Source organism: Lissotriton helveticus, chromosome 4_1, assembly GCF_964261635.1.
Source record: "Lissotriton helveticus chromosome 4_1, aLisHel1.1, whole genome shotgun sequence".
Taxonomy (NCBI): Eukaryota; Metazoa; Chordata; class Amphibia; order Caudata; family Salamandridae; genus Lissotriton; species Lissotriton helveticus.
Genome location: NC_136063.1, coordinates 1,439,460,801 through 1,439,488,455, shown reverse-complemented (window position 1 = coordinate 1,439,488,455; position 27,655 = coordinate 1,439,460,801). Strand labels below are relative to the sequence as shown.

Here is a 27,655-nt window from a genome sequence, read left to right as displayed (position 1 = left end):
TGATTTGCTCTAACCATTCTTTGTGATGAGATTTTTGTAAAATGAGTTGATTTTATGGACTAATCTGAATAAAAAGAATAAAAAGATACTTACTAATCTCTTTATGAGAAACAACGGTTTTAAAACTATTTCAAACTCATCATTGACTGAACTTAAACTGTTAATGTGATTTGACTTGTGATGATGAAAAGGATCCGGCTTCAAAATACGGCCGCAAAGGTCCGTCTCCCGAGGCGATTGAGAAGAAGCGGTAATAGGAGAAAGGCTGAATCATATTTATTTAAATTTTCCCCTGATCCACACTATCACTTTTAATGCTGGCACACTTCTACCCCCTTGCAGAATACAGCTAGATGGCTACTAGTGCCTACTTGACTTCAATGTTATCTCACCACAAAGTCTATAGACTATTAGAGAACCTGGGAATGGTTTCATCCACCCCAAGCATAAAGCAAACAGCAAGTCAAGCATTTTAAATAATGAGACAGATATTCAGACATTATTCCTCTTACAGATCCTTACATTCCAGGGACAATCATCCAGTCATGGAATCCTAAGCAGGAGTCATTTATGCTGCTCTCCTTGCACAAGACGTGCTACATCTAGTTGTTTCACCATAGTGAGACAGCAGCATCAGGCCTACCAACAATCCTGGATGTTCATCTACTCTTAGCATGCGCTGCAGCATCACTGCATACCAATGTCGGAGGACTGATTGCTGGTGCAGCACACAGGACAATGCTTTTTATCTCCTCAAGCCCAGCACCACTCTGGTTGTTGGGTGCCTCTTCTCTCCAGTGGTCCTGAAGTTTAGTTTATTTGCATAAGTTAATTAAAACCATTGCATACCAATAACATGACCAAGACAGATACTTAAATCTACAATTGCATTTAAAAGCCAAGTACTCTGGGATCCGTTTAAAGGTTTGGTTTGAAACAATACATTTGATTCTAGCCTTAAAATTGCTTCTAGGTGGTATTGCACCGTCTCATCACCCGTGAACACATCCCCCGTTGGAGACCCGTCGAAACTCGGTTACTCGTCTCTGCCCCTTTATCCGCAAGCACTTGGCTATTAGTCCCTTTAACTGTTAAAGTGTGTGTGCTTTGTGCAGTTTGTGCTTTGTACAGTAGAAAGGTCTGTAGCTAGCGTGTATAGATGATTAAAGGAGCGGCACATTGTAATGCATAGCAATAGGGAAAAGTACTAGTGCCATTTAAAGTCTTTAAGGGCGTACGTAAATGAAATGCAATTGATGGGTCCCCTTGCTGATGTTCTTAGCTCTGGAATGGGTACCGATCTTGTGAAGTTGCTCTAGGCTCCTGCTGCGAGCTCGCTTTTACGATACTGAATGACCTAAGATGGTCAATGCTGTGGAGAGGTTTATCTCCCTGTACCTTTGTAGTAAAGTCCAATATCAGTTTCTGGGTTTTGTAGGGGCATTGAGAGGATCCAGGATGAAGAGCATCGCTATGTCTTTGTACTAATCTTCCACAACGGGCCAAGGTGGAGGCATGTGTGTGTGTGTGTGTGAAAAGCCTTTAGCCAAAGCCTCTAAGCAAGTGCGTGCTCCATTTCTCAGTAATAGTTCCCTGAGTAAAGTTCTCTTTTCACGGGCTATGGTGGGGCAGCAGCACAGAAGGTGCAACCATGATTCCCATTTGTAGTTGCATGATATACAGCTCCTCCGTTTTTCTGGTTAGCCCAGGCTCGGTTGAAGTCCGGTATTTGTAAAGCCAGCATTCGCGTGCACATGATCTCTCTTCGAGTTTTGCAGTAAAGGGAAGCAGAAATATAAGACTGGGGTTTGGATACCAGATAAGAAGAGTTTAATATGGGGCAAGATGGAGGTGGATTTTAATGAAGCCTGATCTTGCTGAAATGAAGCCAGTTGCACTCGTCTGTTTATAGTCTTTCTACATTGTGTAGGAAATGGAGGTTAGTGCTAGTGTTGATGGATTTATCTTTGTGGTTGCTGGAGCTCACTTAAGCTGCTTGTTACATGGGGAGCCAGTTTTGTTAAAAAATATATCTAAGACAGGCCTTTAGGAAATTTTCCAGAGCCTTTCAGATACAGATGTAATATTTAAGAAAATCCGCCTCTGTGTTAAGAGTTTGCTTTATCAGCCCAAATTCCAGTCTGAGTAGGTATGTCGGTAATTTGAAGTCTTTTTTGTAGCCCACACACTGAGCCTGCTACAGAATTTCATAGAAGGCTCCGGGAAAAGCTTGGTGCCCATATTTGCGCATTGGGAGGAGGGATGCTTGAATGACTTTCTTTATTCCTTCTGCAGATGGGCAGTTTAGGTTGTTATTAAGCCTAATTAAGCCATAAGTGATTGCAGTTGGTTTATTTTCAGAGCATTTTTATGAGCGGATGGCTGAGCGTAATACATGAACCACACCCCCAGATATTTATATTTGGGGGCCGATGTGTTGGTTGTGGGGCCCATAGTGCATGAGATTTGTTTGTTATTTTAAAACGGCCGACTACAAGTATTTTCGTCTTGTGTGGATTGATGGTAAGAGAATTTGTGATGCTGTATTCCTGTAGTCCGATCATTGCTCGTTGGAGCCCCACTTTGGTGTGGTCCATAAAGACTACATTGTCTGTGTTTTGAGAAATGTGAAGGGGTCTGTGGCCTGGATGGGCTGGAGCAAGGCAACTGGGGGTGAGGCTTTTCCCAAGTCAACTGTGTATAGATTGAAAAGTAGGGGTGCCAGCACGCAGCCTTGTTTCAAACCCCCAGTGGTCTGTTACGATCTACCCAGTTCACACACAACTGTCTCCAATCCCTTATGTCCACAGGGCTAAGCTGCAACACCATCTCCCTTCTTAGCCATCATGCAACAGGGCAGGAAGGACTCACTATACCTGCTTCAGGTACAGCTACTCACTCGCACAGGGCACCATCGAGGACACAAGCATTTACCTATTTACAGTGAAAGACACAAGAGACCCCTCTCGCCAATGCCAATGTCTCCGATTAAATACAAATTCTGTGGATTTAGATCACTTTTATTGATTGAGGGTATTTACAAATTTAGAGTGGGGGTTCATGGAAGATACATTCCCAATTTGCATGAGCAGCTCATAAAGGAAGAGATTCATATTAAATCCATTTCACACTATCATTGCATCGTGTTGTCACATTATAAAGCATAACAAGACCAAACTTTTAGAAAATGACCTGGTGACCATGATTTGAAAGGTGGGCTTAAAAGAATGGATGCATTAATTTGTTTTGGAAACTTGTACTGTGTGTGATTTGCTTTACGTCAGATTTCATTTCTCATTGGAAAGTATTACGGGGATAGTATAATATGAAAGCACGTTTGACCAGCTGCAAGGCTTTCCTTAGCAATATGCCAATTAGATGTTACTCTAGATTGCAAGCAGACATTGATGCTAAGGATGGATTAGATCCTCTAGACCCAATCCTGTGAACATCATTCATTCGGTGTTCTACCTTATGAAAACTCCACCCTCATGCACATTGGTGGGTGACACTGAAAGGATCCACTACAGTCCAAAGAAAGCTGGCAGTTGTTTCAAAGATCTTTAATATAAGATCTATAGAGTTCATTAAGATAGAAAACTGTGAGCCATGACAGGCAGCAGCCTGGGGTATTAGCAATATAGGATAACATTTGTTCTCAGGAATTATTTTCACTAAATAGATGGCACAGAACAAAACCATCCTCCATATACAACACCTCTGGAGATGAGAGTGTTGCCTTCATGCACTGCTTCTCCAGAGTGAGAGATCTAGGAGGCAAGTGGAAGTACATTAGGCCTAGACTACAGAACACTAAGAGGTCTGCAGAAGGCAGATGGAGCACGTACACACACAGTATTGCCTGCTTTCTATAACAAAGGCTGAATATCCCCTTATACTCCAGAAACCTTATACTTTGTGGTACTGTCCCCTGATTTCAGTTTTAGATGGCTGAACACCCTGCTAAGCTCAGGCAGGTAAGTAGGATTAAGTTTGGCACCCTTTCTGCCCAGCATGTTTTCTTGTAAGGTTGACTCAAACTGTTAGATTGACTGCTCCATGGCTGGTATACAGAGGTTGTTTTGGACAAGTGGGATAAATTGAACCCTGAAGAGCCAACTTCCTTGAACCATATAGTTAATGTGCCAACATGAGGACTGCCCCACCTGCAGTAAAATGCTAATACAGTAACACTGTGTAACTGATGCAGTTTATGGTTTTACACGTTTCCATCTGGTGTTAACAAGGCATCTAAGTGCAGTAATTTCATGGTCTGATCCTGCTTGAAATGGTGCATCCAAAAACACTCAGTCACGGGTCCAATTTCTTCTTAATAAATCAAAAAACACTTCTTGTGAGGAAGACCACCATTTTGAAAAGTGCCATTTTAGCATGTTAACATGAAGGTATAATGAGGTTTAACTAGGAATTAAGCATTGAAAGAAAAGTTCTCAATTAGCCACGTCAGATCCATGTTGCTAGTCCAGCCTATTCACTTTGGCACTACTGGAATTTCTTACCTTTTCCAAGCCAGTGGAATCGTCGTTGATGTCATCGGGAAGCATTACAATCATGCTCAGCTCTTTATCTTCATAAGGCAGCTCGATGATCCTCATCTGTTGTTCTCCGATATAACTCATAGGATATTTTCCCTTCCTAAACATCATTTGGACTGGCTTTGTTTCATTCTGGAGATAAAAAAAAAAAAAAGACATGTTTAGTTCCATTTTTTTACCAGACAATCTGTCCATACTCTCTACCTCAGAGGTGGGTGCATGCCGTCTCTCTACATGTTTTAGGAAACTCTTGGGGCCTTGCTGTCATAGGCAAGCAAAATATACATGCACAGTGGGAGTTATGGCTGCGCGTGGATTACTGGTTTCCAGATACGGCCTAAGTTTTAGCTGTGGTATCAGCACTAAACCTATTTCATCCGGTTCACATCGCAGCTCTTCAATTTCTTTACCTCTAACAACTGTAATCGTATTTGTAAAGAGTTCTACAGAAATGTGATGAAATGTAAACAGAGGACATTTACATAGAGGACTTCTCAGCAATGCCAGAGGTGACATCTTCTAAACAGAGACAAGTAATGAAACTACCCCAAAATGATAATCTTTTGGACCCTCACAGACAGGATTTGCCGACAGAAAACAATATAGCACCATCAAATTGTACAGGTTCATGTCTAAGACTGCTTCATTCCCAGTCTTGCAGCATGAGCACACCTAGATTGAGAGCCAGTGAAAGCACTTGGAAGCAAAGGGGCTAGGCGCTGTAAGAGCATCAGTGGAGTGCGGTTTATTGAGGAGCCACACTATACACCCATACCTGCCTCCTCTAATGGTGCCACTGTGTGACACGATCAGCTCCTATCACACAGTCTCTCTCGGTGAGGAGCCGATATCACACGGTGGCAGGGAAAACAAGCTGAAAACCACCATAAACAGTACATTTCCAGCTTGTTTTCTGAGGCTTTGAACTGCCGACGTCCATTTAGCGGTGTGAAAACACCCCAGGACATCAGCACGAGCCTCAGCAAGCTTTTGTTTTTTTTGTAAGGAGGGGGCTTGGGGGCGGGGTTCAAAGTGCCTCATAGGTACCTCTCAGCACAAGGCCCCACCCTCCTCCTCACACCAGTGCTCGTCACTGGCGACCTACGGAGGACTTATCGCACAATGGTGAAAATGTCTGCCCCGCTGAAGAAAAACGCGAAATTGAGGATGAAAACCATAGGGGCAGATGTATATCTCAGTCTTAGTTTCGTGGACTTTTTGGACCACTGCCATACCTGCCAACTTAAAGAACAATCTCACAGTCTTGGGAAGGGGCTGGGGTCTCGTGCTAAGTACCACCTACGAGGCACCTTCCAACCCCACCCTGCCGCAAAGATCAACTTTTCAAAATAAAAGCTTGCTGAGGCTGATGTTGATGTCCTAGGGTGTTTTCTCACCCCCAATAGACATCACAGTTCGAAGGCTAAGAAAATGAGCTCGAAATCCACTATTTACAGTGGTTTCCAGCTGTTTTCTCTATCACTTGTGATATCAGCTCCTCACCGGGAGACCATGTGAAGGGAGTCGCTATTGTGTGCCACACAGAGGCACCGTGTGAGTTGGCAGGTATGCACTGCACAGACACCCAGGAAAGACATTTGCGCTTCATTCAGGTTGTATTCACGATGAAGGGGACTGCCAGCAGTTCCAACAAGCTAATAAAGTAAACAAACAACGGCCATCAGAACAGGTATCTCAAAAAAAGCTGTGCACAGTGTCCGACGGCACAAGTTGATGGTTAACCAAAAACCTTCGAGGGCCCATTCAGGTGAGAAGCACTCCAGGTGACACAGCTGAAAACTGGATGTTGTTCTGGAATAAGACATGCGCCCTTCGCAATGCCTTCATCCGAGTTTCCCGACTTAATAAGTGGGCACTCTGCAACTACCAACACTGTTGTTCACTGGTGGCGTGGCACTCGGATGAACGTGGATGGCGAATTGAGAGCATAGTTGCCAACTATATTGGACTAAAAGGGGTACGATGTTCTGTTTTTCAAATTGCTAATTAGCATAATGATGACATCACCGGAAATTATATCACATGATTATTTTCACTAATATTGGTGTAAATTATAACTCGACACTCAGGAAGGAGCTGTCCTAGCCAGACACATGATGCAGAGGGCAGTCATTGAAAAAAAATGTTCTGGTTCACAGCAGTTTCAACAAGATTAGGCACAGCTGAAAGGTGTGGGGGACCCTTTTAATAGTTATTGCAAGCATGACACAAATATAGGAAAATCTGCCATTTCCTTAACTTGTCCGACATGTACGCTATTACAATTTTACATTTAAAAATAAACAATTGTAATAAAATGGTATGGGTGCTTCCTAGCAGGCCGGTGTACTTAGAAATAGGTACTAAGATTATTTTCAGTTTCAAAGCACATCACAGTGACACGATTACTGGTGCAAAGAAATGGCATAATTGGCTTAGATTTACTGTAACCTGAAGACATAGTTTAAACATAAAGACAAAAAAAAAAAGACTAAAATAATGTAAATAATGAAAAAACTTGTACCGGACTGTGTGTGCAGGAGGCAAAGCCCTTTGAAATATAAGTGAGGCTGGGTACAGCTCCTCCCAGTCATCTTGCCAGAAAGGACATCCTGTCATTTAGGTTACTGTCTGGAAGCAATACACAAAACCCCAACAGCGGAGCCATTTTACCGTCTCGTGACCCAGCACACTTGCAGAAGGCACAAATGGTTAGGACATAAAAACGCTAACTTTCTAAAAGCGAAATTTTCAGAATTGGAACTTAAAATCCGACTAGATCACCAAAGAGGATTTTAAATTACAATTAATTTGCGTGCAAAAGTATATTTCTACGTACTCCCAATCTAAATTTATCACTTATTAAATGTAACGAGGTAACTCAGTGTTTTTCAATGGAAGAGATAGCCATTGCATCAGTGAAAAAAAAAATTAGGAGATTTTCCCTGCCAGGACATGTATAACAGAAGCACACATATCCTACTTTTTAAATACAATGCACCATGCCCTATGTGTGGTTAGAGTCTACCTTAGGGGTGATTATAAGTTATAAAAATGAAGGTTTAGGCCTGGCAAAAGGTTTATTTTGCTAGGTCAAAATACAAGTTTAAAACTATACTACAGGCTGCAGTGACAGGCCTGAGGCATGTTTAATAGGCTACTTTAGTGGGTGGCCCAATGACTGTTGCGGGTCCACTAGTAGCATTTACCCTACAGGTACTCGGTACATATAGGACCATTTACCATGGACTTACAACTAAACTTAATGTGCCAATTAGGTGTATGCTGATTTACCATGTTAATAGGAGAGAGCACAAGCTTTTTTGACCTGGACAGCAGTGGTTAAGTGCACAGAGTACTAATGCCAAAAAGAAAAGTCAGCAAAACAGGAGTAGTGAAGGCAAAATGTTAGAGGAGTACCACACCAGGAATTTCAGGTCGACCACCAAGGACTGCCAGCACCAGTATTTAGCATTGGGCGCCTCCATTAGACAAGAACTACTTTCACTATGCCACGGCATATGGCAGACTATCAAGCATAATACCCCTTTCTCACTCACGCTCATATAGACTCACTAACTTGTAAGCACTCATTCATTGTCACTTACTTTTGCTCTCAATCTTATGCTCACTCCCTAATTCTCACTCACTCACATATCTCACTAATTCAAATTCACTGTGACTCAATCACACATTCTCACTCATATTTGCACTTCATCTTACTCTCATTACCTCCTACTCTCACTACCTCTTTTCTCACTCTCACATATTGATTCGCACAATCTCTAACACTTCCTCACATTAACTAATTCTCACAAAAAGGCACTCTTACTCTCATCTCGCCCATTCTCTCTCGTACTTACTGTCACTCAATCTCTCACATTATTACTCACTATCTGTCACCAACTCTCACTATCACTTAACGCACATGCTTACACATACATTCATAGATACACACACACACACACTCTCTCATACATAAACATACTCTCACAAGCAAACCTGTGCCCATCAAACATTTGAAAGCATTGTTTTTACTTACTTCTACTGCCAGAAAAGTTCCCATTACAGCTAATTGTGCTATATTGTTATTACACTAATAGTGAATATGTTATTCAATATTAGTGTAATAAACATAATGGACGATAACGGGAGATTGGAGTCCCAACTGACACTCATATGGACAAGATGTCTGTGTTCCTGGCACTCAGTTCCCCACCTTGGTCGCTCCCGAAATGATGTCCATCATGAAATAGACAAGAGGGTCATCCAATTAGGAATAATGGGATGAGCCAAAGTCCATTCTATGTATTGTACTGTAAACAATAGGTCTTTGACGCCATCAAGCAGAAGTTTCTATAGAAAGCTGAAGCTGTTTGTAGGCAAGTTCTACATTGGGATCTGTAGAAAACAGTAAAAAACTGGATGGGTTCTGTAGAAAGCTGAAACTGACTGTAGGAGAAACCTACATTTGGGCCCTTTCACATTACCAAATTTACAAGTCATTCATTTTAATTTCAATTTTATTTTGCATTCGCTCCTCTGGTCTCTATATACAATAGGATGCCAAGGGCCAACAGTTTAGTTTAGCTAAAAATATGAAGAGTGAATGATGGGATGGAGGGTAAGGATGAGATGGTCAAGGCGATGGTTGAGCTAGCATGATCATGGGTTTCTTTCTTAGATCCAAATTAAGAGTTGCCTGTTAAATAGATTATTATTTTCCCCACTCCACAATTAACAGTTGGGGTCCTGATACTTCTTATGGTGAGGAATGTATAAGGAGTACAATTTTTTAGGGAATAACATGACTAAATAGAGGTTTACCCACAGATTAGCACATGACTTCCCCATGTCTTTCACATGGAGATTGCCTAAATTTGTACATTGTAATCTATGCAAGAAAGACAGATAGTTCTAATTCTGACAAGCCTGGTAAGTATGGTTACTAGACCCATTGGAATTTCCATGCCACTTATCAGGAGGGCCAAAGTTGTATGCCAATCTCATAGTATTCAATTAGCATTTTGAGTGAATTCAGCTTTCTAAGGATTCAGATATCATATCACTTCTTTCATTAAAGACGCCACTGACTACATCTTGAAGTTAGAATCTACTTAAAAATATACAAACTCATTTATTTGGTGGGATTTCTCCTTACAAAGGCACCTGATCTCTAAGATATGGGTACATCAGGAGGGAAGGGGTCAAAACAATTTCACCTACTGATAAAACTTAGATGTGGAAGACCCAGGCAATGAGCAGGCAAGTATAGTAACTTGGATTATTATTTGGCATGGGTGGCTACCCGCCTCAAGGAACAATCACAACCAGGGTGAACCATTAAAGTCACTTAACCACCTGATAGCTACACCACAGAGCAGACAGGCATAACATAACTGCAAGGCCTCCGTAACACCAGCTGCACGTGTATTTTGACTTTATTGCTTTTTTGGTACTACATACATACTTTACTCATCAGCCTATGTTATGCCTGTCTGCTCTGTGCACAGTTGTCTTAAAGGGAATTCCTACCTTAACAAAAATGCAGGTTGTGGTTTCCTAATTTTCTGGGAACTGAAGCCTCTTAACAAATGTGTGACTAAAGAGGGTACCACTTCCAAAACAGAACATGAAGCTTCAGTTCCCAGAAATTAGGAAACCACAACCTGCATTTTTGTTAAGGTAGGAATTCCCTTTAAGACAACTGTGCACTTCGCACTTCCTATAATATGGGTAAGAAGTAGAGACACGGATCACACTTGCCCTGACAAATGACCCTGGCCGATATCAACAGAAACAGGTTGGCCAAATATGGATGAATTGGTCATCATAACTATCATCCCTTTCTATTTTTAACCAAGACTAAGGGACCGACTAATAAAGGTATACTCCTGGGTCTACTTGAAGATATTAGCTGTTCTATATTCCTTCCTGTCCAGTGTACTTTTATTAAGAACTCCTTCCTAATGAAGTCGAATCTGCCCTGGTTCTATCATCTGTCCATGGTGAGATGAGGTTGCCACGAATGGAGCATGCCAAAAATCAGTGGATGAGGCTTCCTCATTCAATCTAGTTGGCACTCTGTGGTTGAGTATATCCCTTTTGTGATCGCCTTAAGGGCCATCACTTACCATAGATCTGCAGGGTGCATAGTTAGGCATTACAGTGATTGCCATCACATTCTTTTTGTGGTTTTTATAAAGTCCGATTGCAAAACAATACAAATCCCAAACTGAATTAGAAAAATAGATTAAAATGTAATAATCAAAATGACAAAAGTCAAATAAAATGCATATCTCGTTTCCCCTTAAGTTTTAAAGTGGAGTAGAGCCAATAAGCACAAAGTGTCAATGAGAATGTTTATGGTAGACCAGAACTTCGGTGCAAATTGAGGCTAGCCAAAATTCAGCAGGGACGGATACACCAACCAGGTTCATCTCAGTCAAATATTTTACTATGGGTCTTAGCCCTTCAACTCCCAATCCACCTTAACAGTACACTTCTAAAGCCATCCAGAAACTCATGGGAAGGCACTTAGAGACTCCCATAGTGTCAGGCAGAGGTCTACAGGAGGTTCCAGTCTCCATGCAGTTGCTACTCATCAGCAGGCAGTTGCAGAAAAGGCCTCTTATAGCTCCTTGCACCCCTGTAGCTTGAACAGGAGGTCAACATTATGACCCTTGGAGTCCACTTCTTTGTCCCGAGTACAAGAGGGAACATGTCCAGTTGTTCAGGGCTCCTCCCAGGTCAGCGAGTAGGTCCAGTCCTCTTCTGTTCTTCCTCCAGTATTGGAAGTGGATGTCTGGAGATGCCACATTTATGTCTGACACTAGCTAGTGGGTGGAAATGACTCCAGGCATGCCCTAACCAATTGGGTAAAGTGTCCTTGGCCAAGCCTATCCACTTTGAGCAAGATAGCTGAAGCCTTGTTCCACACTAAACATGTGCTCCGAGGACTTAGGTTATGGGTGGGAAGTGTACTATGGAAATCCTGTGACATCCCACATCTAACACTAAAATCCAGTTTAAGGCAGCCACCAAATTCACAACAACACCAGACCGGAATCTGGCACCTGAAGTACCCTGCCTTTTTCATACTAGAGAGTGGATACACAAGAATTGTCTTGACATCTTTTTATCTGTCTTAAGTGTGCCACAAGTGTTCTATGTAAACCCAACAGACCTGTCGAGCAGGATTTGATACTCCAGCAGGATCTGAAATTGGAGAGTCATAAAAGATGCCTACGGCCCCCACTATGCATATTCTGGGAGGGTCAGAGAAGTCCTCTCTGTCCTTTCAGGTCAGCCTATTGTGTGAACCTTGGAGGTAGTTCAGTCCTTTTGCACACCTACATAAATGCTAAAAACTGGCTGAGGGAAGTTGGAGAGCAAAATAAATATTAGATGGCAGGAACTTAAGGCAGGGAAAAGGTAACTTTCTTAAAAGTTACTTTTTCATAGTATCTATTGAAAGTCTGATTCATCATTGAATTGGATTTTTAACAGTCACTTAAAGTTTTAAAAACAGTGTTCTAGCTAGTCCCATTTCAAAGATACAGTATTATGATTTTAATACATACTCTGGTTTTCTTCATAGGACAGCTAAGTCTGTAGCAGTGAAAAATAGTTTGATACTAGTCACTGTAGGAACAGGTTTATACGAATTTTCTACATGTCTTTCTTTCAAATACCATGTAGCATGCCGTGTGGGCTACTTGGCGTACATAGTAGTTGCTAATTAATATTTAAAAGGAAGATTTTAACCTCACAAAATGGTTTATTTGACAGGAAGACCTGCAGCTTTTACACAGTTACAATCAGGCTACAATGGTAGACTGGAAGCCAGGTTTGCACGGTTACTGTAATATATTGGCACAATAAATGCTCCAGTCAACGAGTAGCATTTAAGTTCCAGGACCTGGGTATATTTTATACCATATTCTAGGGACCTATAGGAAAGTTTAGTATCCCAATTGGGAGTATGTCAATTTGAACATGTTAAAAAAGGCACACAAGCACTTCACTACTGGTTAGCAGAGGTAAAGCGCACAGTTTTTTGTACGATAAACAAAACACTTTCATGTATGATACATTCTCATAACGAAAAGGAGGAAAAAGTAAAAGGAAAGAGAGAACGATTGAAAAGTTCATAAAAAAGAATATAATATATAAACGGAGAGAAGAAGAGAAAAAGGACAGAATTTAGTCGTAAAAGAAGGCAGATCACAATGGTTCAGCGTCACACTGAGCAAAGCCCCCTCCTCCAGTTAGTGATAGGCTGCCAAATCGCCTTGCCACGCATTGCGGATTTTCGCCCTCTAGTGGCATAGATGGCGGTTTCCTGATTGAAGACACCAAGGAGGCGGGCTAACCACATTTGAAAGCTCAGTGGATCTGAGTCTTTCCACCGTGCTGCTAGTATTACCCGGAGAACTGCAGAGCCTATAAAGGGCATGGACTCTTCGTCACTATTCAGGTTGAGTGTATTATTAGTGCCTAACAGATAAAGGGTGGGGGAGTCGGGTATTTTATGGCCAAACACTTCTTCACAGAATTCAAAAATCTATATTTTTTATTATTAGTTGGTCACAGTCGCTGAACATATGTATTAATGTTGCGGGGCCTTTAAGACATCTAGGGCAGTGATTGTTCTCCCTTTTGCCCCAGGCATATAGTTTAGCCGGGGTAAAATATAGATTATATATAGTTTTATAAGTCTGGGCTTTTAAACTAGCTGACATAAGTAATCGTGATGATAGACAAAGGCTCATATCAATGTCTACGTTTGGGTTGTCAAGTTTATCTGCCCGGACAGTTTCTGTATGTTCTAAATCATCTAGTAATTTATCCAGCAGTTGGCCATAGATTGTACCTATTCTTGTAGTCTTTTTACCTAAGGTATCGATGATTTCAATTCTCCCCAAGTTGATGTTGGGGGCCTTGCGTTTAAGCATAGTATGTATCTGTATAAATTTAAAGTAATGCCCATTTGGAAGGTGAAATTTTTGTTGTAAGTCTGCAAAAGTCGAAGCCTGGTTCCCCTCCAAAAAGTCACCAACTGAGATAATTCCTACGGATTGCCATTTTTTTAACCTACTTCCCTAGCTCGGGAAGTAGGTTAGAGTGCCATAAGTGAGAATATCTAGTAAACTTTGGAATATGCATATATTTGGCAGTTCTTAGCCAGATTTTCCAAGCACTGATGATGATTTTGAACTTAATCTTTTTATAATAGCTTCTCTCCACTTGCTGCAGAAAGAGACCTTTAGCTTTTTCGCCTAGGGACAGCTCATAAATAGATGGGAGTGGTGCAGCATTGAGATTCTCTGGGCTAGGATTAGCATAAAGAAGCGGGGCCATCTGTTGGAGAAATGAAGCCCAGAGGTAAAACAAAATGTTTGGAACTGCTAATCCTCCTTTGTTCTGAGGTAGTGACAGAAGCTTCAAGGATCTTCTGATTTTACCCTGTTGCCACATAAATCCTTCTCATCCGGAATCAAAGGAATAGCTCGAAATAGATAAAGCACCCTAGGGAGAATATTCATTTTTAAAAAGTTCCCTCTGCCAATTATTGATAACTGTAAGCTATTTACCCGGTCTAGGTCTTACCTTATAGTATTTAGTAAGGGCTCATAGTTGAGTTTCGGGATTTGAGAGACATCGGGGCTTAGGGTGACCCCTAGGTATGTAGCTTTATCGGTTTTCCTACGGTCATTACAGATGACATTATCCGTGCACAGCACAATTGTTTTTTCTTTATTTAGTGAATACCCAGAGTATAGGCCATAAGCTTGTGTTGCTGCCTCTATTTCAGACATTGCCTCGGAGGGGTTAGGTGTTAGTACCGCAAAGTCATCGGCATAAGCCAATACTTTAGTTTTAAATTGGTTAACCACTATAGGTGTGATTAGTGGGTTCTCTAAAAGTTTCGAAATTAAAGGATTTATATAAAGGGCAAATAATATTGGAGAACAGGGACAGCCTTGTCGCGTGCCTCTGGATACTCTAATTCCACTAGATTCGGAGCCTATTATTTGTAATTTTGCCTTCGGTTCGATATACATAGCCTTTATGGATTTGACAAATTTGGGGCTGAAATTGTACCGGGTCAGTGCGGCCCATACAAAATTCCAAGACACCCTGTCAAAGGCCTTCTCGGCATCCAAAAGAATCGACATCTGGCCCCCCGTTACAGACATTATATCAAACAGGGAGATGACTCTCCGAGTGTTGTCGGTCGTGCCTTTGCCGGGAATGAACCCATGCTGCCAAGGGGAGACCAGATGTTCGATGACCCAGCCGAGACGGATGGCCAATATTTTAGCATATAATTTGGAGTCAGAATTGATTAGCGAGATTGGGCGATAGGATTATAACTGATCCGGAGGTTTGCCCTTTTTTGGAAAGATAATTATATTTGTTTCACACCATGACGTAGGGGGGAGTACCACTCCATTGAATCCCTAAAAATAGATCGAGTATAAGTGAACCTAGGGCATGATTAAGGGGAATTTTATCAGTGCCCGCCGCTTTCCCATAGGCCAGGGAGGACAAGGCAAACTGAACTTCTATAAGTGTGATTTCTTTCTCCAGGTCTTCTCTGATGTTATCGTTTATATTCTTATTTGCCTCTGGATGCTCAACAAGATTATTCAAAAACAGGTCTGATCAGCCCTGCTACTTATATTATCATCCTGATAGAGGGTCTGGTAGTATTGTTGGAAAGCGCGAATTATATCCGATGTTTGTGTAAGCGTCCGCCCTCCTGATTGTATATTTGTAATGGCATTATAGGAGATTTGCTGACGTGTATGTAGTGCGAGTTGCTTGCCCACCTTCTCCTCATTCTCATAATTCTTTCCGATGTGTTTTATACGTCTCGGCAGCTTTTTGAGTCAAGCCAGAGTTGAGCTCGGTTTTTAAGACCAGCAGGTGACACATAGCTAGTTTCCCATTTTCACCTTGTGCTATTTGCGCAATATGTTCTTCTTCCGTGCTGGCTAGGTCACCAAGTTTCTGATGATACCCCATGCTATTTTGTTTCCGTATTCTAGCTTGGTTGCTCGTTGTTTCGCCTCTTAGAGCTGCATTAAAGCAATCCCACACAACATTCCTAGAGACACTATATCTATTCATATCAAAAAACTCTTGAGCCCAACTAGTAATGTGAGTAATATATTCCTTGTTGGCTAGCAGCTTCCTATCAAAGGTCCACCTTCTGCGCTCTCTCTTAGTGGATGTAATATTAACTGTGAGGGTTAGTGCATTGTGGTCAGAGAAAATTTTAGGTTCTTAAATAATTGTGGCATTGTTGGCCAGATCATTTGTAGTAAATAAATAGTCAATCCTAACATATTTGCTATGGGGGCAGGAATAATACGTGTAACCAGGGTCTGGGTAGTTTTTAAGCTCCCATATGTCGCTTAAGCCAAGGCTGTCAGAGTCTACTAATAGCTTTAAAAACTCGTGGCTTACGGCCCGTATAGTGTGTGTGTGTATGGGTGCTGAATTGAGGGCCTAGCGAGATGTTTAGGTCGCCACATAGTATAAGAGGGCCATGTATAGCTGCAAGTTCAAGCTCAAGTGTGTCAAATATAGTAGGATTGTCTTGATTAGATCCGTAGATAGAGCAGATAGTGATGCCAAGGCCCAATTTAATAATTACCCATCTGCCTTGAGTGTCTACTAGTTTACGGGTGGCTTGTCCAAGGAAAGTTTTAGCCAGCACCGCTACCCCTCTAGTATTAGACGTTTGTGTAGTACATGCTAATAAGTTATATCCCCTAGTTTTAAGAAGCTGTCTCTTATGCCAGGGCAGGTGCGTCTCTTGAAGGCAGATAATGTCTGCCGGGTTTTGGTATATTATCTCGCTCAGCCGTTGGCTCTTATCCCTAGCTAAGAGTTTGAAACATTCCAGGTTCGTATTGTTAACTTCCCCATACTCGTATGTTTTGTAGCCCATAATGTGCCTGTATCCTCAACTCCCATTGAATGTATGTTTGTTCTAACTTAATTTTAATTCCCTGAGAATAGTATTGATAAAGTATATGAAGTGACAATTGATTTGATTCTGGTTCGGTTTTTAATTTTTTTTTTACATGCTCCCCCACCCCTTCCCCCCCCAACCCGCCCCTGAGCCCCTCCCCCCACCTCCCAATGAGACGTCCTGGGTTATAGGGCACCCAGGTGTAGGCGTCAGTGAGGACAGTACGTCGCAGCATGCTCCGTGGCCTGATCAACTGTATGTACATTTCGGGTAGATAAAATACAGAAAAGTTACTTCACTTTGTTGTCAACCCATCTCAAGTTTTAAGAGGTGAGATACTTTCCCCTTCTATTTAGTCTTTTAATTCTGTACTGCCATTGTCTAGGCCGCTGGCATGGATATTCCCTTTTTGTTTTTATTATATATATATATATATATATATATATATATATATATATATATATACACATACATACACATACATATATATATACATACATACATACATATACATACATACATACATATACACATACACACACACACACACACACATACATATATATATATATATTTTTTTAAGTCTGTTCTTTGGTGCTTTTGAGTTATTTTCATGTGTTTCGCTTGGGTGTCTCTGTAATTTCTTTCAGGTAGGATTCAGCCTATAAAGCTTTTAGTTCTCCCCTTGTAGATGACTTTAAGACGAGCCGGATTTTGTAGGAACAAGTTTGCTTCGATTTTCTCAAATGGGGCGAACAATTGCCTCATTCGCCATCTCCGTTCTACTGTTGCGTGGACGAAGTCGGGGCGCGCGAAGAAGGTAAATTCCTTGTATTCTTTTCTAATTTGAGGGTCTCGCAATATCGTAGATTGTCTCCCTTAAGATGAAGTTCCTAAAGTTGACCAACATTGCTCTCGGGTATTGTGGGGTTTTATGTGCGCGTTTGGGGAGTACCAAGGGGAAGCGATGCGCACGCTGGATCTTGCTGTTCATATCCCAGGCTTGGAGTTCGGGAAAAGATGTTTTTAGAAGATTGACCATGAAGCCCCGCGGATCAGTTCGCTCCACGCCTTCGGGGATGCCGAGGAAGCGCATGTTGTTTCTCCTGCCTCTGTTCTCGAGGTCGTCTACCTTTTGCATCAGGTCTTTGATAATTCCTTCGTGCTCTTTTTCCTAGGCTTGGAGTTTGGTGACATCGGACTCGAGATATTCTGTACGAGTTTCAACAGAGGCCATTCGATTAGAGATATCAGAACATGTTTGGCCAACTTTTTGAACAGCGCCTTGAAGTTTTTGTATGGCCGCATGATTCCTGTTGCTGTCCATTTTGACATCTTTGTGAAAAGGTTTGATGGAATTAAATACCTCGCTCAAAGATGGCTCAGTTGCATTTCCATGTCCGTCACCCTGCTCTTCATTTTGTACTGGGATATTTTCCTCTGGTACCCCCATAGTGCGCAAGTGTGCATCGGGTTCTCTAGGGTTTTTTGATATGGAGTCATTCTGTGTGTAGTTTGGTCTTTCTTTAGCTTGCTCCACATTGCTCCGGGGATCTGTGGTTTCGTAGTATGATGTTGTGCGGTGCCTTCTTTTTTCAAGCCTTTTCTTTGGTGTAGGATTTTGACAAGACACCCCTGATTTCCCTGGGAATGTATTGTCAGAGACCTCCAAGGTTGTTACTGCTAGCTTAGGGCTTGAGCTTCTATCTCTTGGATCATCTTCCTCACCTGCCTCACAGGAGTCACTTATCACGCTAGAGATAGATACTCCTGTCTCATAGATGTCCGAATCAGACTCTTCGGCGGATGCTTTGGACTCTAGGAGTAGTTTTCTACCCGGAGAGGAAGTTTGTGCCAAGGCAGGAGAGTGTTCAGGTCTCAGGGGTTCCGTTGGGAGTATAGGCGGGAGCTCGCTCTCATCGTGTGTGATTGTAGGTGAGGTTGTGTTTTCAATCACTTTTACATTTACATTTTTTGTTGGTTTGTTCTGCCCTTCCTTGGATATTAAAGGGGGTGGTGATGGACGGAGCATCTGAACCAATCAAACACTCACACACAGTCAAAAGATCTGGGTTTGATCCATCACCGTTCTTTAGCCCACTCTGCCACCCCAGTTCAGACATGGCTATATGCAAATCAGTCTGACCCTGTGCCTCATGGGAACAGTCCAGCCCGAACTGCCAAGCCATGCCTTCCCTGTACCGGAAACAAGCTTCCGAGGACCGGTTTCTGGCATTCCAGCCGTCTTCAGCCCGGCTTGCTTGAATCCAGTGGCAAAGTGAGCAAGGGACTCACGTCTGAGCATACCCTGCCACACTTATGGCGGCCAAAGCGGTACAAAAGGGGGTGGTGATGGACGGAGCATCTGAACCAATCAAACACTCACACCCAGTCAAAAGATCTGGGTTTGTATCGCTTCCTTGGATATTGGCGTAAATATGTTAGAAATCCGGGGCTGAGAGTCTACCTGTTGTCCTGAGATTTTAGCAGCCGCTTTCAGGTTTTTAATAGTCTGTAACCTCCTCGCCTTTTTGGCCATTAGCTCCAGATTGTCGCGGTCGTTATCTGGTTCTTCGGTTGTCATTACTCGGTCCTTTTCCTTTGCATTCTCGCTGCTTTTCATTTTATCCTTGTCTATCTTCATCAGTGTTTCTTTCCGGCTTCTTATCCGAGGTCTTGTCTGTGCTTTTTTCCGTGTTTTTTGTTTTTTATTTTTCTCCGTGCCTTTATGTTTGTCAATATTGCTGCTGTTGCCGCTGTTTTTCTCCTCAAGGTTTTCTTTGGCCTTGGACCCTCTAGTTTCCGGTCGTCGATGTGGATCTTTTATTTTTTGGACATGGTTGGAGTTTTCTTTCTCAAGAGTTACTTTTCGAGGCTCTACGGGTGCTTCCAGATCACTTAGATGTATAGATGATTGGGTTATTTCTTCGGATACTTGCGCAGATGCTTGTCCCCCAGCGCCAGCCCCAGCTCCAGCGAGATCAGTCACGTCGTATATCTGACTATAGTTTTGAAGCCGAACCTAAACTTGAACTGGAGCTTGCCCTCCCGGCTGTGTCTGAATCAGTCTTAGCGTTCTTGCTGAGAATGTTGTAGTTGTTGTTATGGTTACAATGGGGAGTTTAGAAAGTTTTGGGCCACTTAATACCACGGTTGTCCCTACTGCCACTGATGCCGTTGGTGAAGCTCTGGTATTTTTTAAGAATGTTTGTGAGTCTTGAGCAGCCCGGCCTCTTAAGGCGAATCTTTCGTTTGACTCTTGTCAACAACAGAAGTAGCTCGGTTCTGGTCCAGCTGGTCGGGCTTTGACATAAGCTTTTGGCTGAATCGCCCGGATCGTCCGTGGTTTAACCTTCACGGAGGCAGACACATGAGTGCCCGTTATTGGTATCCAAACTGCCCCCCCAGCTTTTGAAATGACGCCTGTGACCTACCTGTCACAGTCCTTTCGCAAATGTCTCAAGCCAGAGGCCTTATTGCCTAATTGCTTGCTCACTTGCTCACTGCTATTGGCCCCAGTTTTTTTTTGGGGGGGGGATGGCCCCTTTGCCTCTTTGCCTGACGCACGTACCGCCAAGACCAAATTCTGAATACCAAATATCCCAAACAGATCCTAATCACCGTACTCTACCGCACTGTAGCACAGATAGCAAGGATTGTTATATGCTCAACTCGGCTTTGCCTTGACATGGTTTGCTTTTTTTCAATACACACAGTAAACTCAGACACCACCTGCGGGACCCTACTATCAGACGCAGAGTTCTAAAGCCAGCAAAAATATTGGGTTCCACCAAAAGGCAAATGTATTTGTTGTTACCCTGCAAAAACCATGGATTTACTACAACAAGGATGAGCTCTACAAGTGGGTACAAATAAGAATGTGATTGTAAATGGTGGCAAAGCAGTGAAGTAGAGCAGTAGTCCTGTGAAACTTGTAATGGAGGAAGGCTGGTAGTAGGCTTCTAACATGCAAAGTGGCATGTATGACTTCCAAATCCATACATTTAGGACTGATCAGCTAAAAGAAAAGTCCACATTTCATCATCCGAAAATTACAAAAGCATTAGAAGCAAATCTTAATTACTAAGAAGTGAATCCTAATTTTGAAAAACCCCTAAGTTTGCCCCTTTCCTCTGGAGTGCAAAGGCCCCGTCTACGCCTAACAAGTACCCGAGGAATTTGAGGGTGCCCTTCAAATTATCACATTTGTACCTGCAGAGGTGCATACACTTTGAAAATTCCTTTCAAGTGAGTGTTGTGTTCCTGTGCATTTGTTAGCAAAGAGCAATATATGAAGAAGGCTATAGAACATCGTGGATGTTGAGTAAACCATGGAGATTAGGTTTTGGATACCCTGACAGATGCACAGACATCACAGCTCAACCATCAGATGCTCTTGCCAGTCAAGAGTTTGGTGATTTAATGGGATACAGCGATTAGTGGAAGTTTAAGATACTTAGCTTTTAGGTTCAATTTGTTATTCTCCCTCAGGTCAGCTACATCATCATTAATGGTATGTTTGGCCAGCACATGGCAAGACATAAATAACATTTTAATTAAGGTGTTTGACTTGCTAGTATAATGGTTGATACCAATGGTCTGAGGCCAGGCATCCTATGTCTATTATGCCAGCTTCTAGTTCCTGGCGTTTTTTCACCCGTGTGTGGAATAGTATGAGCCATGGAATATAGCTGTGGGAGTGCTCACTGAAATGATGTCTTTAGTTTAACATGCATCATCGTCAAAACCCCATTTCTACTGAAAATGCATTCCTACTCCTCCAGCAAGGCACAACATCCACCAATGTCATAGCGGCAGAGAAGTACAATTGGAAACAAGCATGAAGATTCCATTGCGTGAAATCCCCAATAGAGACTCTGTGCACTGCCCACTGAAGTATCATGGAAGCATGCCTCCAGTTGCAAGGTGTTAGTGTATGAATGCCTTGAAAGTATCCTGTACTATTATTTTGCACCTTGTAAGTGCTGGTGTGGGAGGAGTATTTACTGTTTAAACAGAGGGCATGCAAAGAAGCAATGTTGCCAATATGGTGTGCCACAGTCAATCCAGCCATTCACTGTTGGGACCTTGCCTTTTTGATTCACCTCTATGTTCTGGGATTCAGCTAAAACTATTAATGCACATATTATTGGTGGAATAATCTGCTTAAATAGCCTTCCATTTGGGGCTTTCTATCACATGCCAGAAGATAGAAGCCTTTCTGGATCATTTTCACATCATACTGCAGGTTTGGGAGCTCGGATCATGTAAGCAAATTAGATTTGCTAGCCACAGTGGAGGTTTCAGATGATTAAGAGGCCAGTCAGATATATGAAGTGGGTCATTATGACAGCTTCTCTAGAATTTCATGTGGCCTCCTAGTTGCTGTGAATCTTATTGTTAGATTACAGGTGTACCAACTCTTCAGGTCATGCCTGGCAAGCGGATGTGGCAAACCTCTGCAGAATACTTTGGGATTTTATTTGTGAAGAATGCCTCCATTTTCATCACATCTGTAAGCTCATTTTTGTCATGTGGTGCCAAGAGTTCACAAAAGTGTTCTACCTTGTTCGCTCACGATGTGGACATATCTTGAAAAAACTGATTGCTTGAAAGAGGAGGAGTTTCTCCTCCAATATGGGACAGAGTTTTCAGCATTTTATATGTTGAGTATGGAACAAAAAAAAGGCGTTTATCGCTTCTTTAGTCCTACGTCTAGCTCTTCTCAGGCTCGAAGTCTCAAAGAAATATCCTGCTGAGCGCTGAGGTATGTTGTTAGAACTACTGCTACAGCTATACCGCTGGAAGCATCTCCAGCGATGAGAAGAGACTTACAAGTAGAGCTACTGTTGGCAATGGCCTTTTCTCCAAGGTTACACCAGATTTTCGATTTCCTAGGCTGGTCCAACTTTTTTTTGTTGGTCTTCGAATGTTGCAAACTTTACCCCTGCTACCCAGAGTTAAAGTGCTTGTGCTCTCCATTTTAAACCTGTTAAAAGCGATATACTCCCGACTGGTACATTTAATTTACTTATAAATCGCTAGTAAACGGTCTAGCTGATTTGTATAACAGACCGATACGTCGACACTCACACCTACTTCTATGCAAAACTGTTGTTTTCAAGGAACTGTTGTCGTTTTATTCAGTCATTTCCTTACTATGCTCATTGTAAGAGGTGTCCACATTAGTGACAAAGAGGTGTTTGTAATATGAAATGATTTGTAAACCTCAGTTACTTTGTGCAGTTTTATTTAGACATTTGTATTAGCTTTTTGGTACCCTTTAAAAAAAAGATTTTTTAATTATAAACTGAATTTCATAAAAACAATTACACCTGCACAAGATATACGTTTTACCAATTGATTCTAGTACAAATGATTTGAAATGAATTTCATGATCATTTAATACAAGTGATTGCTCAGAGCTGGTCATGCTAAATGTTCAAACTCTGACTGTTAGAAAGTTAGCATTTTCCTGCCTAAACCAAATGTGTTTTCTGCTATGTCCATGGTCATTTGAATGTTAATGGCTCTCTTTATGGGGGAATGTATATTTCTCCCAGATAGTGGGCAAGGGGCTTGGGTATGAAGAGGTAAGGGTTTTTTCCGACAGGACGGCTGAGGAGGAGCTGTGTCCCTGCCCGGATTGCCCTTTAAAGCACAGGTTAGGGCTATACCCATCACTTCCAGACTTCAGAAGCCTACCAGCAGATGCAGCTCACACCTGCTAGCCCATTGTTTCAATATCCAGGCTGGAGCCAGGTCTTGGGGAAAGAGAAGTACCGGCCAGAAGTAGTTTTAGAGTCCTGAGAGCTGAACTCAATTCAGAACACTCTTGGAACTGTAAATAGAGACTGCCCTGCGGTCTGGTGGAAATATGGACTGGCTTGCCTTGAACGCAACTCCCAGAAGTGACTTCAAGGGTAAGTTGGCTGACCTACTGTGTGAACAGGGACACAAGTTTCCAGAGACCTTTCCTGCTTACCAGACCCAACTATAATCACCATGGTCCCCTCTGCTGGCCTGAATCCTGACCCCCAAAGTTCTGTACCCAAGGTCCTGGACTCTTGACTGGAGTGCAAGTGCACGTCTCCCTGCATCACTGAAGGTTTGACCCGATCTGACTCAGAGGAATGCTAAGTCCCGTGGAGCTGCACAGCTTCTGACTGAAGGTTCCACTGGTGCGGAGCTCTCCAGAGTTGCGATCTCCTAACCAAAGGCTTCACTGGATGCGCAGCATAGCCGTGCTGCGCATCTTCCGACAGACAGCTTAATAGGGTCTAACACAGAGTGAAGCCGAACCCTACAGAGTCACACAGCTCTTAAGCGAAGGCGGCACCAGACAACGCTGAGTGAAGCAAAGCTTCATAACACTGTGCTACAGTCCTTGTACCAAAGTTTAAATAAAAACTCTAGAGGGACGTGGTTGTTCCTGTATACAGCCCATGCTTCGTTGCACTCTGCTTGAACTTCTGACTGTGACCTGGTCCAGCACGACCAGATACCAGCAGTTGGTGCTATTTTTACCTAACACTTTAAAAAGAAATCTCATGTATATGGATCTAATGATTGGACTTGTCATTTTGGTGCCAATTTTATTTATCAAAATAGTCTATTGTCCCAAATTGGTTTGGGATTTTTCTTTTGTTGTGTTTTTAATTTAGCACTGCTTGTGTGCTGCACAAATACCTTACAGATTGCTAGCCAGACTGAATTGTGCCAAGGTACTACAAGGTTAAACATACGTTGTATTCGCGACTTTTGTGGTCCACCCTGACCAGTACTTTGATTATTATGGGGGGGGGGGGGGGGGGGAGGGAGGAGTGGTTCTCATACTCGACTAATAATCCAGTTTCTTACAGCTACAAAACAGTTTTACAGATGCTCTGGTAATCCCCTCTAAAGGCATGGTGGGATGAGACACCTTTAGCAAGGGGAGCCTAGCAAAGCATCCCTACATAATCTCTCCATTCCCATGCCTACCAGGCGGACTGAGTTTCATTGATAGATTCAAAAGTGAGAAAATAGCAATGAGAGGCAAAATTGAGGTACTCTGTCCAGCACATTGGTAGTCTCTAAGGTGGTAGTTACCTCCCTGTTAGAAGTTGGGTTTCTGCTTGGCAGAGGTATGCACCGTCAAAGAATGAACCACAACCCTACTAAGGGTAAATGTAGTACACACTAAATGTTTTACTTGTGCTCACCCTCTGGTAGCATGGCACAGAGCAGTCAGACTAAACTAAAGAGGCAATGTGTAAAGTATTGGTACACACACACAGTAACACAGTGCACACACCACAAAAGTATTCCACACCAGTTTAGAAAAATAGTCAATATTCATCTGAATAAAACTAGGCAAAAATGCCAAAAATACAACATACACAAGTCAAGATATGATTTTTGCAAGAATATATCAAATAGTTCCAACTGGGGCTATCAGGTCGCGCTTAACCAGGGCAACCCAAAAGTTCAGTTAGAGTGCGATTGAGCACTGGCCGGAGACCGGAGTCACACAGACCCGCAGACAGGACCTTGGATGAGTCGAAGCTAGGGACGACGCATTGAAAAATGGAGGGATGCATCGCTATTGAAGGAGATATGCTGGTTTCCAATCTGGGGAATGTTGTTGACTCATGGATGTCAAGCACACCATACGTCGGTTTTGAGGTGTCTATGTCCTACCGCTGGGCTGGAGGGGCTGCGTTGGTGCGAAGCCGCGCAGGGCCAGGAATACATCGGATTCGGTGCATCTCAGACATTGCCTAAGCATTGTCCGAGACTCACATAGCAGTGGTGATTCGGAGGCACTCCATTGGAAAAGCTGGAGCTACGTTGGAAGTCGAGGCCATTGAGCCACGCAGTCGGTGAGCAGTGTCCATGGCTTTGGTGCAGGCAGTGGCGATTTTGGAGAATGCGCCAGTTCTGAACAATGCTTCGGGGTTGATGCATTTGTGTCTTGGGTTGCAGCACCAAACATTCACTTCCAAGGACTCGGGACTGGATTTGGCACCACTTCGGAGCGCAGGACTCACAGCAGATGCTGGTAGCCAGATACTGGTGATGTCTTTGATATCCCTTCAGAAACAGGGGGCAAGCCCAACAAGCCTTATGAGAACGTTTAGAGATGCAGGACGTAGAGAGTCAAGTCCAGTCCACTCACTCCTAAGCAAGAAGTAGCATGCCAACACAGCAAAGCAAGCAGCAAAGTGGCAGTCTCTCCTGACCACACAACAGCCCATCTTCCTGGTAGAATGCCCTCAGTTCCAGAAGTATTGTAAGTATATGGTGTCAGAGGACCAGTGCTTATACCCATTTTAGCCTTTGAAAGACAGAGACTTCAAAGAAAAGCATTTGTAGTGCACAGGGCCCTGCCCTTTCCTGCCTTGGCTCAAGACACACTACAGGGAGGTATGCAACTCTTTGTGTGGGGACAGGCACACCCCAATTCAGGTTGAAGAGTCACATTCCCCATCACTGTATCTCAGGAAGACTCATCAGACTAATGACGAGCCATTAGGATATGCAGGGCACACCTCAACTCACTTTGTGTGCGACTGTCAAGAGGGAATGCACAAATCCCAGCTGTCACCCAGCCCAGACGTGTATTCCAGAGACAGGCAGAAGCACAGAATGGTTAAAGTAAGAAAATGCCAACTTTATTAAAGTGGCATTTTCAGACCTGCAATTTAAAGACCAACTTCACTAAAAGGTGTGTTTTTCAGTTGTGATTTCGGACACACCAAACATACTCTTGCCATCTTCTCCCAATTGGAAGGCAGCTCCAATACAAATCTATGGGAGTGATGGGCCTTGCTGTATTGAAAAACGAATTTAGCAGTTTTTCACTACCAGTACTTGTAAAACTCCAAAGTAGGTCCTACCTTTTAAATACACTGCACCCTTCCCATTGGGATACGGAGGACCTACCTTAGGGGCGACCTATATGGAATAAAAGGAAAGGTTTGGGCCTGGCAAGTAGGTGAACTTGTCAGGTCGAAATAGTTTAAAACTGCACAAACCGCACAAAGGCTCCGCAGTGGCAGGACTGAGACAGGTTTGAAAGGCTGCTCTTGTGGGTGGCTGAGGCCCACTAGTAGCAATTTATTTAGGCCCTCGGCACAAGCAGAGCACTGTACTAGAGACTTATTAGTAAACCAAACATTCCTATTACGGAGAAACCAAATGCCATCACCTGTTAGACACAGAGCAACATGCACTTTCGCACTGGTCAGTAGTGAAAAAGTACTAAAGCTTGCAAAAACAAGTTCAGCACACCCAAAAAAGGTGGTCAGAAGGCAAGAATAGGAGAAATAACACCAAAAGAGGTCAGGTCTTACACTTGCTATCACATATTTTGATTTAATTATACCTTTTCAGGTAAGAAGCACACAAAAGAAAAAAATATTCTTCAAACTGCAGTTTCCTTGAAATCAATCAAAACACCAGTTTTCTGTGCTGCTGTTTCTTGCTGCCTGACATGGACCACGGTCAGGACCACAAGACTAAGACCCCATTGCGGCCTGCCTGCCCGACGCCTACATCATGAACCGTGCCAGGAGGCGCTTTAAAAACCACCAAGGGCTCCTGCAACGCGTGATTTGCTTGGGCATGCCAGGGCCAAGGGCGGGCCCGTCAGCGGCCAGAAGAGGCTAGGTTGGGCCAGGCCCCTTGGTTTTCAACTCGGAACGCACTGGTCCTTGAGGGTTACCAGGATGTGGTTTCCTCCATCTCTTTTCACTACGGTCAAGAACAAGGTACTTTGTATATTTCGTTTTTAAGTATTTTATCATTGACTTTTCCGACACCCCCGCTACTAAACCCCTCTAAGAATTTATACTAGGGAGAGTACTACTTATTTCCCATGACCTCCCAAGTGGTTTATATTGTGGCACACAACAAGTAAGCCAGGTGCATCTAGCTTAAACAGCCATGGGCAAAAGGAAAATGACCAGCCATGGGGGCCCCCAGAAAGCAACACAGTAGTGACCACAGATTCTTTTTTAACTAAAGTGGCGCATGTGATAACAAAGGAGATAGCTCTGACGAGAGAAGGCTTTCATTGGAGTCAGAAATTTGCCCAGGGCTTTGCCGTGGCCAAGAATGGAGAGGC

General features: G+C 42.9%; 1 protein-coding gene across 4 annotated transcripts in view; it reads right to left on the bottom strand.

Moving 5' to 3' along the window:
• The window catches only part of LOC144829157 (leukocyte elastase inhibitor-like), a 296,714-nt gene that overhangs the window by 125,062 nt on the left and 143,997 nt on the right, over positions 1-27,655 (bottom strand). For all 4 annotated transcript variants that reach the window (XM_078688012.1, XM_078688013.1, XM_078688015.1 and 1 more), the window contains exon 5: positions 4,521-4,688. In XM_078688012.1, coding sequence (XP_078544138.1) covers positions 4,521-4,688 — 168 coding nt within the window. The remainder of the gene's footprint in view (positions 1-4,520; positions 4,689-27,655) is intronic.